This window comes from Puccinia triticina, chromosome 10A, assembly GCF_026914185.1.
Source record: "Puccinia triticina chromosome 10A, complete sequence".
NCBI classification, from domain to species: Eukaryota; Fungi; Basidiomycota; class Pucciniomycetes; order Pucciniales; family Pucciniaceae; genus Puccinia; species Puccinia triticina.
In genome coordinates, this window is record NC_070567.1 from 6,616,900 (window position 1) to 6,631,077 (window position 14,178).

The 14,178-nt window shown below is 51.2% G+C and overlaps 2 protein-coding genes across 2 annotated transcripts; both read left to right on the forward strand.

Annotated features, from left to right (window-relative positions):
• Positions 1-1,283: 1,283 nt before the first annotated feature.
• Positions 1,284-1,547, forward strand: PtA15_10A695 (uncharacterized protein; the record flags this gene model as incomplete). Its single annotated transcript, XM_053160897.1, has 1 exon — positions 1,284-1,547. One exon carries the CDS (start codon positions 1,284-1,286, stop codon positions 1,545-1,547), a length of 264 nt encoding a protein of 87 aa, XP_053024826.1.
• Positions 1,548-3,662: 2,115 nt separating this feature from the next.
• PtA15_10A696 (uncharacterized protein) lies at positions 3,663-5,187 on the forward strand (the record flags this gene model as incomplete). Its single annotated transcript, XM_053160898.1, has 7 exons — positions 3,663-3,713; positions 3,832-4,008; positions 4,165-4,358; positions 4,419-4,494; positions 4,543-4,665; positions 4,813-4,937; positions 5,034-5,187. The coding sequence occupies 7 exons, from the start codon at positions 3,663-3,665 to the stop codon at positions 5,185-5,187; spliced, it is 900 nt and encodes a 299-aa protein (XP_053024827.1).
• Between the last annotated feature and the right edge of the window lie 8,991 nt (positions 5,188-14,178).

A 14,178-nucleotide genomic window follows, 5' to 3' on the forward strand; every position in this document is an offset into this window, starting at 1 on the left:
CCCTTATACGTCATTCTACAATGGCACACTATTGCTAATAATATGATAGCACAAAATATATGCATCATGGAAAGTTTCATGAAATTTTTGGACTGTTTGGGTGTGTAACAAAAAAGGTATATGGTTGGTGGTCATTTCCCTAGTAAGCCCTCCACGCACCCCTTATACGTCATTCTACAATGGCACACTATTGCTAATAATTTGATAGCACCAAATATATGTATCATGGAAAGATTCCTGAAATTTTTGGACTGTTTGGGTGTGTAAAAAAAAAAGTTATGTGGTTGGCGGTCATTTTCCTACTAAGCCCTACGCGCACCCTTTATATCTCATGTTCTGATGACACACTATTGCTAAGAAATTCAGGGGGTACAATTTATGCATAAATCTCTGTTCTCTCAAATTTTTATGTCTCTAGTACGTGGAACAAAAAAGTTATACATCCAAGTTTATTAAAGACACAGTTTTATCTGAATTGTAAAAAACAAGATCAAGGGTTCCCCCTATAAAATAACAAAAGAGAGAAAAAAAAATCAAGGGTTTCCCCTTATGTAAAACTTCCAAAAAATGACCGCACTAATCTCCATACAATAATCATTCAAAAAAAAAATCTTAACCTAGCCCCCCAACAACAGCAGAGCTGTGTACTCAGGCTCATCCCCCAGCCCGCGTCTAGCGCGCGGGTCAAAAGGGATGGACATGAAGGCCCCCAGCCAGCAGCTAAAGCTACGGACCCGTGGGGGGCCCACTCTTCGCCCCTCAGACTGCACATGTGCAACAGCGGAGGGGTTGAGGGCAATGGATAGCTGGAAGTGCAGCATCTCCAATCACCCTGGGGGATCGATAGTCTCAAACACTGCCTCTCTTTTAAGCAGTTTGTTCCTTGCTGCGTTGCTAGACTCTCTGCCGCCATTTTCTCAACTCCCTCTGAATCAAATTCACCGTTACCCTTGCCATGACATTGTACATATCCACCGTCGCTATCTGCAACCCACCAACACACCACCCTATCATCACTGTGCACTAACAAACCACCGTGGCGCAACCTGACTCAGACTTGTACGTCACATCTGCCGTTCCTTTGCCTCACATTCCTTTCCCCTGTCAATGCTTCTCCATTTTTCCGCTGAAATTCCTCTGAAGCTCCATATTCGCCCCGCTTGACCAGCTCCTTCCAAAACCAAAACCAAAACGGGCCGCGCAAGTCAATCAGCTTTGGCTTGACCAAAGGGTCCAAGGGTAGCGGAAGTTCGCATTACCTTGGTAGTAACATGGGTGGCGAGATGGCTTGTTGTTGGATCAGCTCGGCATCGAATCAGAGCCTCTCTAGCAGAGGGCTACACGAGACACAGATGAGGAGGTCTCAAGCTACCACCTCTTCGCCGAGGCAGATGACAACGGATCAGACGATCAAACCGCCTAAATTGCCGGCCCAAGAGGGCAGTTCAAATTTGGAGTCCGCCAAGTCTGAACCCCTCAAGCCTTCTCACCCGCCCTCCCAGACTTCTCCTCCAAAGCCACCAAAGGAGAAAAAGAAGCCGTGTTGAACTAATTTTTGCTCTGTGCAGGTACTTGGAAGAACGGACTGAATTCAGCTCCTAGACAGCTCTGCAACGCACAAGGGCCAACCAACGCCCTTGACACCCGAGTCCACCCCGCCGATCTCGCACACATTCAGCTGTATGTCACTCGACGCGCGAGCCGACCAGTCCGCCGCCAACCCGCTCTTGCATCGCTCTCTTGTCTTGACCTTTAACAAGCTCCCTTCCACCCACAACGCATCCTTTGGCTGTGAATGTGTTGCACCCAACAACAATATCTGGAAAATTTTGCTTGCCTGTCCCCATCACCCTTTCCCACTCACCCCCTCCACTTGAAGATGTTGCTTGAGAAAAGTGCTGCTCTTGAAGTAGTGCTCAAGTGAGCCAAGCCAGTTGATCAAAAATTGTTTTTTGATTGTTTTTTTCTGTATTCTCATGATTATTTTGTTTTGCAGCCACAAATTTATGAGAGGTCAGCAATTAGGTAGATGGTAAACAAAAGAAATAAAGAACATACACCAAAACCAACTGCCTGTGAGACAGCAAAAGAATGTCTTTTGTTTTTCAGTTGTATCCAGGATCATACATGTTCCTGGAGAGGTTAGCTGTGTACAGTAGCAAGCATGAATTCTAAAGGTACCAGCCAAACTTTATCTCCAGTCATAATATCCATATACAATCATCTTAGGGAACCTAAGGACACCTACATACAATTGAGCCCTCCTGCTATACCACCATGGCTGGGACACAAGTGCTCAAAGCTAAGAGATTCTGGGCTATAAGCAGGTCCTAGAAAATTTGGAATGATTAAAAAAATTCATGCTTGGGAAGGAATCATTTTTGGTGAAACTGTTCTATAATTAATGGATGGTTGTAATAGAGGGGGGCCAGCCTTGCAAGGAAAACCTGATGTGTCTCAGGGATATTGGATATATTTGTATGAAATTACACTTGGAGGCTAAATGGGGGGGGCATGAGATTTGAATGCCGGGGAGACAAGGAGAGTAAATAGAGAAGGTGAGTCAACTGAAGCTAAATTTTGCAGCGGCAAAGCTGCCTTGACCTCTATAATTCTGAATACCAAATTTGTTTCATAAAAATTTGATCATACAAATCAGTGAGAGTTGAATTCAAATCACAAAATCATAAAATCATGACACTTTTGAGTGATAAATTTTTATGTACAATTCTGGAACTTTGCTCTGTTTTGAGTTTTTGGTTGGAACCTATTTTTTCAGCTTAAATATGATTTTACGCAAGGCAACTTTGAACACCCTCTAATTGGGAAACTAATGTTAAATTTGCCAATGTAAAAAGGGATAATGGTGAACTGTGTAATTAATTTGTAGAGGCCTAACACTGAATTTGCAGCGGCGGAGCCGCCTTGGTCTCTAGTATTAAAAATACTAAAAAATAATACAAAAAATTAGCACGACGACTCCCAAAAAAAATTTGTTTTGGGTCGACGACTCCCAAAAAGCCCGTACCCAAAAAAAGGGTCTAGGTTGACGTCAAGCGCTGGTCGAAAAATGGTCGCGCCGACGTATGGGAGTCGTTTTCCCCAAAAGTTGGGAGTCGTTTTTCCAAGACCCTAATTTTTTGGGGGATCATAAAAAGCCATTCTCTTGATTCATCAAAAAATATCTCAAGAAATGCACGCCAATTTTTTGGGGGGAAATGCAGTGCGTGAAGAGCCGTGGCAGAAGTGCGCACTGGTGGCTGGACGTCGAGACGACGACCCCCACAGTGCGCGAAGTAAGTCCGTATTAATAAGCGTGAGATTCATTATTTTCATGCAGTGCCGTGGTTGTGGTTTTGATAGGTGTTTTAATAAATGGATTTAGAGGGGCAACTTGAGTCCTTAATTTAGATGGTCCTATGTAGAATCTGGTGTGCACATGATTTGGAAGATTTGGAACATACGCAGATTTCAGTGGCAAGTTGGTAAGATGATTAAAGTTGCTTGTTATGTACATAAAATCCGATTGGTTTTTGAGATCACCCGGATTTCATTTTGAGGCTGCTGATTATGTAATCCTCGGCTGCGGCACTCGCCTTTTCTTTCCAAAAAAAATCGGCGGGCCTGCAGCCAGCAGACCAGCCGCAAGCCATCGCCCGAGGATGCAGAACAGCCACCACCAGCGACACCAGAACCCGTCCCGGCTCAAATCAGTCAGTAGAAGAATGAGGATGCAGAGCACTAACAGTAGTCCTAATAAAATAAAATAAAATAAAATAAAATAAAATAAAATAAAACACTCGGGAAACTGACTGGCTCCGAACACTCCAGCTCACAGAGAACCTGCGCCTACGACTCAAGTATGCCAAGCTCAAGGTGCTCAACGGCTGGCACCACCAAACACTGAACGAGATCGAAAAGACCTTCTACTACCTCAAGCTGCCCAAGCAGCAGCCCAGCAAAACCCAGCAGCACTCCTCCCCATCAACAACAACCACCATCTCCTCCGCATCCATCTTCCCACCCCCCGCCCCGCAGCCCAGCCAGCGCCAGCCCAGCCCAGCCTGCCCCTTCAAACTGCCCCACATACCCGCCTCAACCGTCCCTCAACTCGCCCCTCACTCGCCCCTCCACCCGATCAGAGCATCGAAGCACTGTCTGCAGCGGAACTCGACCCAGGACCCAAGCGATGAGCAGCAGCAGCCCGTCCCGAGCTCGGCCCTCCGCTCATCCACCAACACCACCTTCAGCCTGCCCTCGAAATACTCGACCCCGTTCAGGAAGATCATCCGGGCCGGCGGGACGGCCAGCGGGCAACTGACGACCAACGAATCCAACATCTTCTGGCCCACCGGACCGTTCACCTCCTCCTCCTCCTCCACCGGCTCACCCTCCTCGTCGAGCAGGCTGATGATCAGGGGCACCACGACCAGCAGCAAGCGGCAGCGGAAGAGCCCCGAGGGCCTGTTCTTCAAGCTCGGAGGATCGACGACCGTCGAGAGGCTCAAGAACAACAACAACAACAACAACAACAACAACCAGGATTCGTCGAGGGAGAGAGAGGATCTGTTCAAGGACTCGATGGACGAGTACAAGGAGCTCTACAAGCACTCCTCGCCCGCCTCGTTCCTCTTCAACAACCACTACCGGCCCCTGCGCGCCTCCGTCTCCTCCTCCTCCTCCTCAACCTCCCCCTCCAAGCCCACGCCCTCGCCCAGCTTCTTCAACCACCCCCTCGACCTCCTCAACTCCATCTCCCCCGTCCGCATCCGCTCCCACCTCCACGCCGACCTCCACCGCCCCCGCTCACAGACCCTGCTCCGGCTCGCCGCCTCCGAGCTCGTCTCCCCCTCGCCCAACCGCTCCCACTCCCACCTCAACAAGATCTTCGCTAGCAACAGCCGCCCTACACTCTCGCCCAACAACGACCAGAACCAGCCAGGCGAGGAAGAAGAAGAAGGAGGAGAAGAAGGCGACAAGGAGAACACCACCCAGACCCCCTCCCTTCCCACCACCCGCACCTCGCCCATCAGCTTCTCCCTCCACCCCCGCCCGCCCCGTCTCTCTTCCAACCCCGCTCGAGATCCTCCTCCACATACTCTCCTCGATCACGAAGATGTCGAGGAAACTGCAGCGGGCGTCGACCAGATTGGGCTCGACGAACTCGACCAGATGAACTGGGAATAACCTTCTCCCTCCCTCATTGATTCCCCATACTTTCTTCTTTTTTTTTTTGGAGTGCTCCTGTTTTTATCCTTGTCCATATCTTCATTTTCTGTATATATATATATCTATATAACGAAAAAAAAAACAGAATCCCTTTATATGTTTTTTTTTGGTGGGTCTAGAGGGAAACAACAGTAGCCTGTCTTTTCTTATTGGTATTTTTAGAGGATTCTTTTTTTTTTACTTATCTGCGTTGTGTGCGTGTGGTGTGATGAAGGGGAGAACGAAGCCAACTTATGATCTAGATATTTATATTATACATGCAAGAAGTGGACTCTGATAAAATATCCATACATACACACTTCTTATCTCTACTCACCTCTCTTATCTCTCTGTGATCTCTCTCGTGTGTGTGCAAAAGGCTGTCCTTGCCACAGAGAACACACATCCTGAAATAAATATCCCAAACTACTAGAAATTATCATTGCATCCTGTTGACGTCTTTTTCACCCAGACCTGAGTCAGGACAGTCGTCAAGTGAGCTCGTTTGCACCGCCAACGGAGCTGTGTGTGCTGTAGCAGGGCTACAGTTATACAGGGAGACATAGTCCCCCTGTACGCTCACGACCACGAGGAGACCACGTGGACTCCTGCCGGACGCAGGAGGTTCGCCGGCTCCCCATGACGCACTACCGGGTTCGGCCTCGCCGGCTCCCCATGACGCACTACCGGGTTCGGCCCGGAGTTACGATCTGTATCCCATTCTCTCGTCATGTTTTAGCCGCAGGGGCTTGGCGCCCCTTGTCTAGTTGTTTTGTCTAGTTCAGTTTCATGGCCACCATTTAAGGTGGCCTCTTTTGTAGGGGTTCTCCCCAGTTCGCCCTGTCTCTTGAAAATTCAGAGATCAGTTCGTTTTCCTTTCCTTCGCGCCTCTTTTCGTCTGAGCCTCTACCAGCCTGAAGAGCCCCGCTTCAGTGGTAGCGAGAGCTAATATTACGATCCGACAAAAAAAAAAAAAAAAAAAAAAAAAATCCTACTCTTACAAACACTAGAAAATTTTTTCTTACTCTTTTACAAATTATACTCGTCGCTGTTCGCTTTCCGAACATTTCTTTTCGGAACACTTTCTCGTCCCCGGCTGCGTACTCTTATCGCGGTTTAATAATTCGACCCCACCGCCTTACCCTCGGTTAGTCGAGCTTTCCTTATCCCACTTTATTAGTTCGTGTCCTCCGTGGCCGAAGCGGCAGCGTCCCGTTGTACCAGAGAAGTTCTACCTGTTTGGAGTAGTCGACCAGTTAGTGGTTGACACCTCTGGGGTTGAGGCTTAGAATCGAGCATAGTGCTCTAAGAGAACATATAAAAACAGAACATTGGCTTACTTTTGTTCGTGGTTTTTTTCGCGAAGTGGATGTCGAACCTAGGAAAGGTCGCACATAGCCCGAAGGGCAAAGGAACGGCGGAACCGAAGGCCGAAGTCGAGGCTAACCGCCCGAACCCTCCTTTTAACGGCAGTTTTTACACTGGCGCGGACGTGAAGGAGATGTCGGACCAACAACGTCAGTGGCTCGTCGACCATAACTCCTTGTGCGACCAGTCAGCGTTGAACCTGTTACAAAATGGCGAGGGGAATTCAGTAGGTTCCTCCTCAGAGACCGTTGGGAAGTTGGAGGCAGCCCTGACGACCGCCTTTAAACAGATGAAGGTCGACCCACCTCAAGAATCCGCGCCGCCCGACGCTCGAGTCGGGTCCCAGGCTCAGCCCGCCCACCAGTTGGCAGGCAACCACCAAGAATCCCTTGAAGAGGACGACGAGTACTTCGACGACCTCGGAGAAGAATTGGTCCTCGAGAAGGACCCGATCAAGGCCCTCAAAGGATGGCCCAAGAAAGATAACCCCGTGTTCACGGGTGGCCCGGGTGAGAGTGGCCCTGACTGGTTAGAAACCGTCGCGATGCTGCTCGAAGACCGCTGCATTCACCCCGCTATCTGGCATCGAGTCGCCGGCCTTCGCCTCAGTGGCAAGGCTTTTCGAGATTGGCGGGCTGCAGCGTCAGCCGGGACCCGTCCTAAATCCTGGGCGGAGTTCAAAGTCTGGCTGCTTCGCCTCAACGCAATAGGCGTTACCCCGGCGATGATCGCGGCCGAGTTGAATAGGTTGAAGCAACAACCAAACGAGGCCGTCCAGTTGTTCTACGAGAGGTTCTGCGAGTGGCAGACCAAGGCGAACGCTATCGGCTTCGCATACGACGAGCAGACGGCCTTCATCCAACGTTTGAACACCGGCCTAAGTCGAAAGGTCTCAGAATTCGTCAGCAATCAGTTGATCCTCGGCACCCCGATCAACATGGACACTGTGTTCATGCACGCGGTCACTCACGATCAGCGATACCGCGAGTCGCAAGCGGCGCCAGTAGCCGGCGGTTCGGGATCGGGTAAGCGCCGAGCCGAGGGAGACGGAAACTCGTCCAACAAGAAGAAAGGCGAGTTCCCTTGTCATAACTGCAAGGAACTCGGCCACCGGGTCCAGAAGTGCCCGAAGCCCAAGACCGAAGCCCAGTTGGCTTGGGAGGCTAAGAACATAAAGCCTAAATTAAAAAAAGAGTAGTCGGTGGTGAATCGTCTCTCCCACCGACTTTAGCCGTAGTTCCTTCTCTTTCTTGCAATTTAAACACCATTAAGTTAGAGAGAGACCTACCTGAGCCTCATTGTGAGCAGAGCCACCGTGAGTTAGAAACAGCTGAGATTGCTGATCGCCCAGGCATGGGGACAGCCGCTTCGGATGAGTTGGAGCCTGCCGGGGAGCCGCCGGGCGTCGCCACCGATGTTGTAAGTGATTGCCTGTGTCTTGATGGAGACCACGCAATGGAGTTGAGCAGCGTTGAAGCCCAAGGGGTCCGCGCTGAGTTCCATCATAGAATTGAGGGCCGTTTGGCCAGGGTCCTCTTGGATACGGGCGCTGGATCGTCCTATGTATCTGCTTCTTTCGTCACGGACCTCGGTTTACTGATCAGTCGTTCTCCCGAGTCCTTTAGGGTTACCGGAGCCTTCGGGGATCGGATTCTTGATGACAGATTAGCTACTGTCCGTTTCGTTTTAGCGGAGATCAGCTTCGCGGTAGTTTGTCGACTGGCACCGTTGTCCAGCTACGACATTATTTTAGGCCGAGATTGGATCGCGAGCAATGTCGTCTCAACAGACTGGCGTACCAATACTTGGAACCTACAAAGCCTGACAGGTAACGTAGTAGAATTTAGCTTAGCCTCTTCGTCATTATGTAGCACGTTGACTCACGAACTTGCCGTGATGAGTGACGACGATGAGGTGCTCCTCCCGCGATCGATCCGCCGCCACGAGTTCTACGAGGGCGCTAGGGAGTCGTTCGTCTGTCTCATGGAGTCAGAAGGAGTAGAAGGCCCAAGGGATGAACAGCCAGTAGGCTTACCTACGGCGTTCGGAACCGACGCCCAGTTATCAGAATCTTTGCAGTCGATAGTGACTCGCTTTGCAGAAGTCTTCGGACCAATATCGAAAGTCTCGGATAAGCCGAGGACAATCGAGCACCTCGTCCATACCGGCAAAGCCCAGCCCGTCCACCAGCCGGTGAGACATTTGTCCCCGGCGTTATTGGGTACGCTGAAAGAGCGGCTGGCCGGCCTCCAGGAGGCTGGTTTTATCCGCCCATCGACCTCTCCATGGTCGTCGCCTATAGTAATGGTCAAGCACCCAACGTCAGGGAAGGTGCGGCTGTGTGTGGATTACAGAAAGGTTAATTCCCTTACCAAGAAAGATCGGCACCCGTTGCCGATAATCCAGGAGTGCTTTGATGCGCTCAGGGGCGCCAGGTTCTTTTCGAAGATAGACCTACAGCAGGGTTTTCATCAAATGAAAATAGCTGAATCTGACGTACCTAAAACCGCTTTCGGAACCAAGTACGGCCATTTCGAATGGTTGGTGATGCCGTTTGGGCTCGTTAACGCCCCTAGTACATTCCAGAGAATGATGACGCAGCTGCTCCGAGAGTTTATCGACGAGTTCGTTCAGGTATACCTCGACGACATCTTGATTTACTCGAAGTCGGAAGCTGAGCACATCAAGCACGTCGAGCGAGTTCTAGAGGTCCTCCGGCGTGAGGAATTGAAATGTAGTGGAGCGAAATGCTCCTTTGGGTTGAGAGAGATCCAATACGTCGGCCATGTTATCGGATACAATTCGATTCGGCCGATGGACAAGAAGTTAATTTGCGTACGCGAGTGGCCCAAACCTCAGACGGTCTTCGACGTGCGCTCGTTTTTGGGCCTCTGTGGGTTCTACCGCAGATACGTGAAGAATTTCGCTAAGATAGCGGCCCCGTTACACGACCTAACAGCAGGCGGCGTAACAAAGAAGCAACCAGTTCAGTGGTTCCCGGTCCAAGAAGTGGCTTTCAAGCAGTTGAAAGAAGCACTCACGAGCGCACCGGTACTCCTAATGCCGGACGTTCTCAAGCGCTTCATAATGGAGACCGACGCCTCGGATTTCGCCGTGGGAGCAGTTCTGTTGCAAGACGGAGAGGACCTTGTCCTCCACCCGGTAGCGTTCGAGTCTTGTAAGCTAAACAAGGCGCAGGTGAACTATCCGGCGCAAGAAAGAGAATTATTAGCGATTATCCATGCCTGGAGGAAGTGGCACGTATACCTGGACGGAGCCGTAGAAACGACGGTTGTTTATACTGACCATGCTTCGTTAGCCTATCTCTCCACGCAGCTCCTGCCGACGAAACGCCTCCTTCGCTGGATCGAGGAATTCGCCGAGATGGACATAGAAATTCGCTACAAGAAGGGAGCTGATAACATCGTCCCTGATGCGCTCTCACGAAGGAGTGACCTGGCGCTGATGGAGGAGGTCACGGATAAGCTGCACGAATCCGACTGGCCCCTCATCATCCCGTACCTGTTAGAAAACAGGGACTTACCAGAAGGGATCCCAGAGCGATTGGTGACCCGAGCAGAACAGAATTTGAAGTTCTTCGAGTACGATCCCGCAGCTGAGACCTTGATGTATCTGGGCCGGCCGGGGTTGCCAGAAAGATCGCCCTTCGTGGCGTTCGCGTATTGATTTGATCTTCTTCGGTCTGTCCACGACGATCTTGGCCACAGGAGCCGGGATTGCACCTTGCAGATCCTGCGGGGTCGGGGTTGGTGGCCGAAGAGGTACGATGATGTTCAGAGTTACATCCGTACGTGTGAGTCCTGCCAAATTCATGAAAGGCCACACCCAAACCAAGAAACTGCCCTGCAGAAGCCTCTGCCGGCAGTCCTTCCGTTCGAAAGATGGTCGTCAGACCTAATCCAGATGACGGAGAGTTATAAGAGCCACTTTAAGTGGATTCTTACTGCAATCGATCATTGCACTTCATGGCCGGTAGCGGTCCCTCTGAAGGAAGCCTCAGCGGCTGAGATCGCTCAAGCAATTTTTGATCAGATTGTTACCCCTTTTGGGGTACCTAAAGAGTTCCTCACAGACCGAGGGTCTAACTACCTCTCGGCAGGATTCCAGAAATTCCTGGCAGCAGCCGGAATGAAACCAGTCCGAACGTCAGGGTACCATCCACAGACGAATGGTAAGAGCGAACGGTTTAATGGCATATTAGAAGCCGCTATCTTTCGCTTGAACAAATCCGGGGACCCTTCCAAGTGGGAAGACGTCCTCCCGGCCGCCCTGTTTTCCACTAGAATTCACATTAGCGATAGCAGCGGGTTTTCCCCGTTCGAGTTACTCTACGGAGTAAAGCCGCGACTGCCCCAAGATCGCAGGCGTATGATCGCTGCAGAGCCAGCCATCCCAGGCCAGAGCGAGCTCAGAAACCGTATTGAGCAGCTCAACAAGACCAGAACGGAGGCAGCCGGCAACACTGCCGTGCGCGCCTCGAGGAACAAGACAGCCTTCGATGAGAAAACCCATTTTGCACGAGACTTGGACAGTCTTGTCGAGGGCCAAGCCGTGAAGCTCCGAAATGAGAAGCATACCAAGGGAAGCCCGAGGTGGTTCGGACCATTCACCATCACTAAAGTATTAGACAATAATGTTTACATCATTGCTGATCACGACGCAGTCGAGTACCCAAGACCGGTTAACGGCAACAGTCTACGACCGGTAGCACTCCGGTCGCTCATTGTCAATGACATGTGGGCCGCGCCACCCGCTATAGCTCAGCGGGAAAAGCGTGCCGATGCCAAAGTGGCTCGGGACTTATTGAAGAAAACAAAAGTCTTAGCAAAGACCAAGAGAAACACGTCGGCTTCTGCCGAGGTGACGAGTTCAGCTACCCCAACACCCCCGGCTAACCCGCCGGCTCGGAGACTCAAGCTCCGGTTGGGCCCACCACCATCAGGGTCCGGGACGGCCCCCGTTTAGAGGGGGGGATGTTGTAGCAGGGCTACAGTTATACAGGGAGACATAGTCCCCCTGTACGCTCACGACCACGAGGAGACCACGTGGACTCCTGCCGGACGCAGGAGGTTCGCCGGCTCCCCATGACGCACTACCGGGTTCGGCCTCGCCGGCTCCCCATGACGCACTACCGGGTTCGGCCCGGAGTTACGATCTGTATCCCATTCTCTCGTCATGTTTTAGCCGCAGGGGCTTGGCGCCCCTTGTCTAGTTGTTTTGTCTAGTTCAGTTTCATGGCCACCATTTAAGGTGGCCTCTTTTGTAGGGGTTCTCCCCAGTTCGCCCTGTCTCTTGAAAATTCAGAGATCAGTTCGTTTTCCTTTCCTTCGCGCCTCTTTTCGTCTGAGCCTCTACCAGCCTGAAGAGCCCCGCTTCAGTGCACATAAACAGCGTGGGTTTTCCACAAAGGGATCCAAGTGGGCCACACATGAATATGAATATGTACATATGCAATGTACCCCCCTGGGAGGGGCTATGGAGACAGGAGGCCGAGTGCGGCAAGGTTACTTTACATAAGATGTGCGCCAACGGAGTGCAGGCGGCAGGCCTTCCCGAGACGAGTGTTTGTGAGGCTTGACCGGGGCTGCCGGGCTGTGTGATCCTGGAGCTTACATACTTTTACTGCGGCCCTCGCCGCCCTAGTGCTCCTCCTGCAGCCCCGTTAGTGTGTCTGCCCGCTGCCCGGTGGCTGCCAGCTGGTGGTGGTGATCTGGGGTTGTGAATATCTGGATCGGTCGAGCTGGCCAGACGTCGGCGTGGGCGAGTGCTGAAAATTGCGCTATATTTGTCTGTCGAAGCCCTCTGGATGAATGGATGATGTGCTTGTGGTGGAGCTGTTGTTTGGGGATATTTTTGTATCTGCATTCTGTGCCAGCCGGGCTTACTTGAAATCCTCGACAAGCTCTCCAGCTGCTGCTGCTGCTGCTGCTGCTGCTGGGGCTGGCTCTTCTGTCTTCCTGGCGAATAGGATGGGCTGTGTATTGCCAGAAGAACCCAAGCGATCCTAGTCGAGCTGCTCGGTCTCCAGCCTGGGGATGTTCTCTCACTCTGTCTGGAGGATGGGCTTTTGTATTTATTTTGCTGAAGCTCCGATTGTCGCAGACGGAGTAAGATTCTTGCCCGCCCAAACATCACTGCCCCTCTTGCCGGCCCGTGGGCGTTGCTATATATAAAAATGCCATCCTGCCTTATCATACAATTATATTTAAGGGAAGTCGCACGTCTCTAGTTTTCTCCAGCTTTGAACTTATAGGAAGCTGAAGCGATACTCTGATCTATAATCGACCGCTATCGGATTATAAGGCTGTTGGTCGTCGCTGCTGGCCCCATCTGCCGACGGACCACTCCAGCTGGGCCTCACTCGACCCGCAAATCCCAAGCTCAGCCTGCAAATTTCCGCGCCCTCATCGCACCCACAAGCCCACCCAAGCACCGAGCATCCCAGATATCCACAACGAAAGTCGGACATTCGATATCCTCGAGACACCCTGCAAACCTTAATGATCTGCCATCCCATCAGTCTCACTACTATCAACAAAATAAGGAAAAGAAAGGGGGGTTTCTAAACAAAGAAGCTGGAGCCCATTCGACTTCCGACTATCCCCGACCACACACTCAGCTTATCTGGCACCGATTACAACTCTCCTTGCCCAGGTCATGAAACGAGTTTAACTTGCAAGCCTCTTCTCTAGAATTATTCTCCGGACACACACAAGTCGACTAATAGTAGTACTAGCACCATCCACGGTTAGCCCACTTTCTTTCTTTTTTTCCCGCAGTCCTAAAATTACCTTCTCCACCAACTGACTTCTTTCCCCTTCCCCTTCAAAGCCTCGTTCGACCGCCGCTTGTTCCCCCCCCCCCCCGCCTGCTCTTTCGCCCTCCCTCCCCCAGCCTTTTACCAGCCAAAGAACGCAAATCGTCCCAGGCCCACCATCCGCCCGGAACACTGGCCAGCCAAAGGCACGCCCATCCACCGCTTTCCATCTGCATACATTCAGCCCGCTGCCGCAAGATCCCCAGAGTTTCCCTCCAAAACACTTCGGCTCCTGCCCGCCCAGGCTCAGCCCAGCCCACCATCGTCAGTTTCCGCATCTTATTCTCTCCTTTCACTCCTCCCTAGCCCCCTCTCCCCCCGGGATCGTTGCTTGTTTCATTCAGCCATCTTTCAGATTCTGTCCCACGTTCCTTGCCGGAGATCTTCATCTTTGTTTTCTTCCGTCTCTCTCTCTTTCTCTCTCCCCTGCTTCTCTGATCTCGCTCCTCCTCTCCTCCCCGAAGAAGAAGAAGAAGAAGAAGAATGTGTCTACTCTTTCATTGAAACATATATATACAATACTGCCTCCGACCCAAAATACCATCTCGACTGGCAGAGAGAAGCAGTTAAGAGAATCTCTCGGGAATACTTGCGAGTACCTGCTACAATTTAATTCTTTGGCACACCCACATCCCATTGAGTTCTTGGTACAAGGCGTTCCATCTGATCTGCCTTCATACAAAACATACCACAACCCACAAATTCAACCCGAAAAGAAGATCGTCGTCGGCTGTCCCGGCTCTTCACTCGCTTCCATGTCGTAT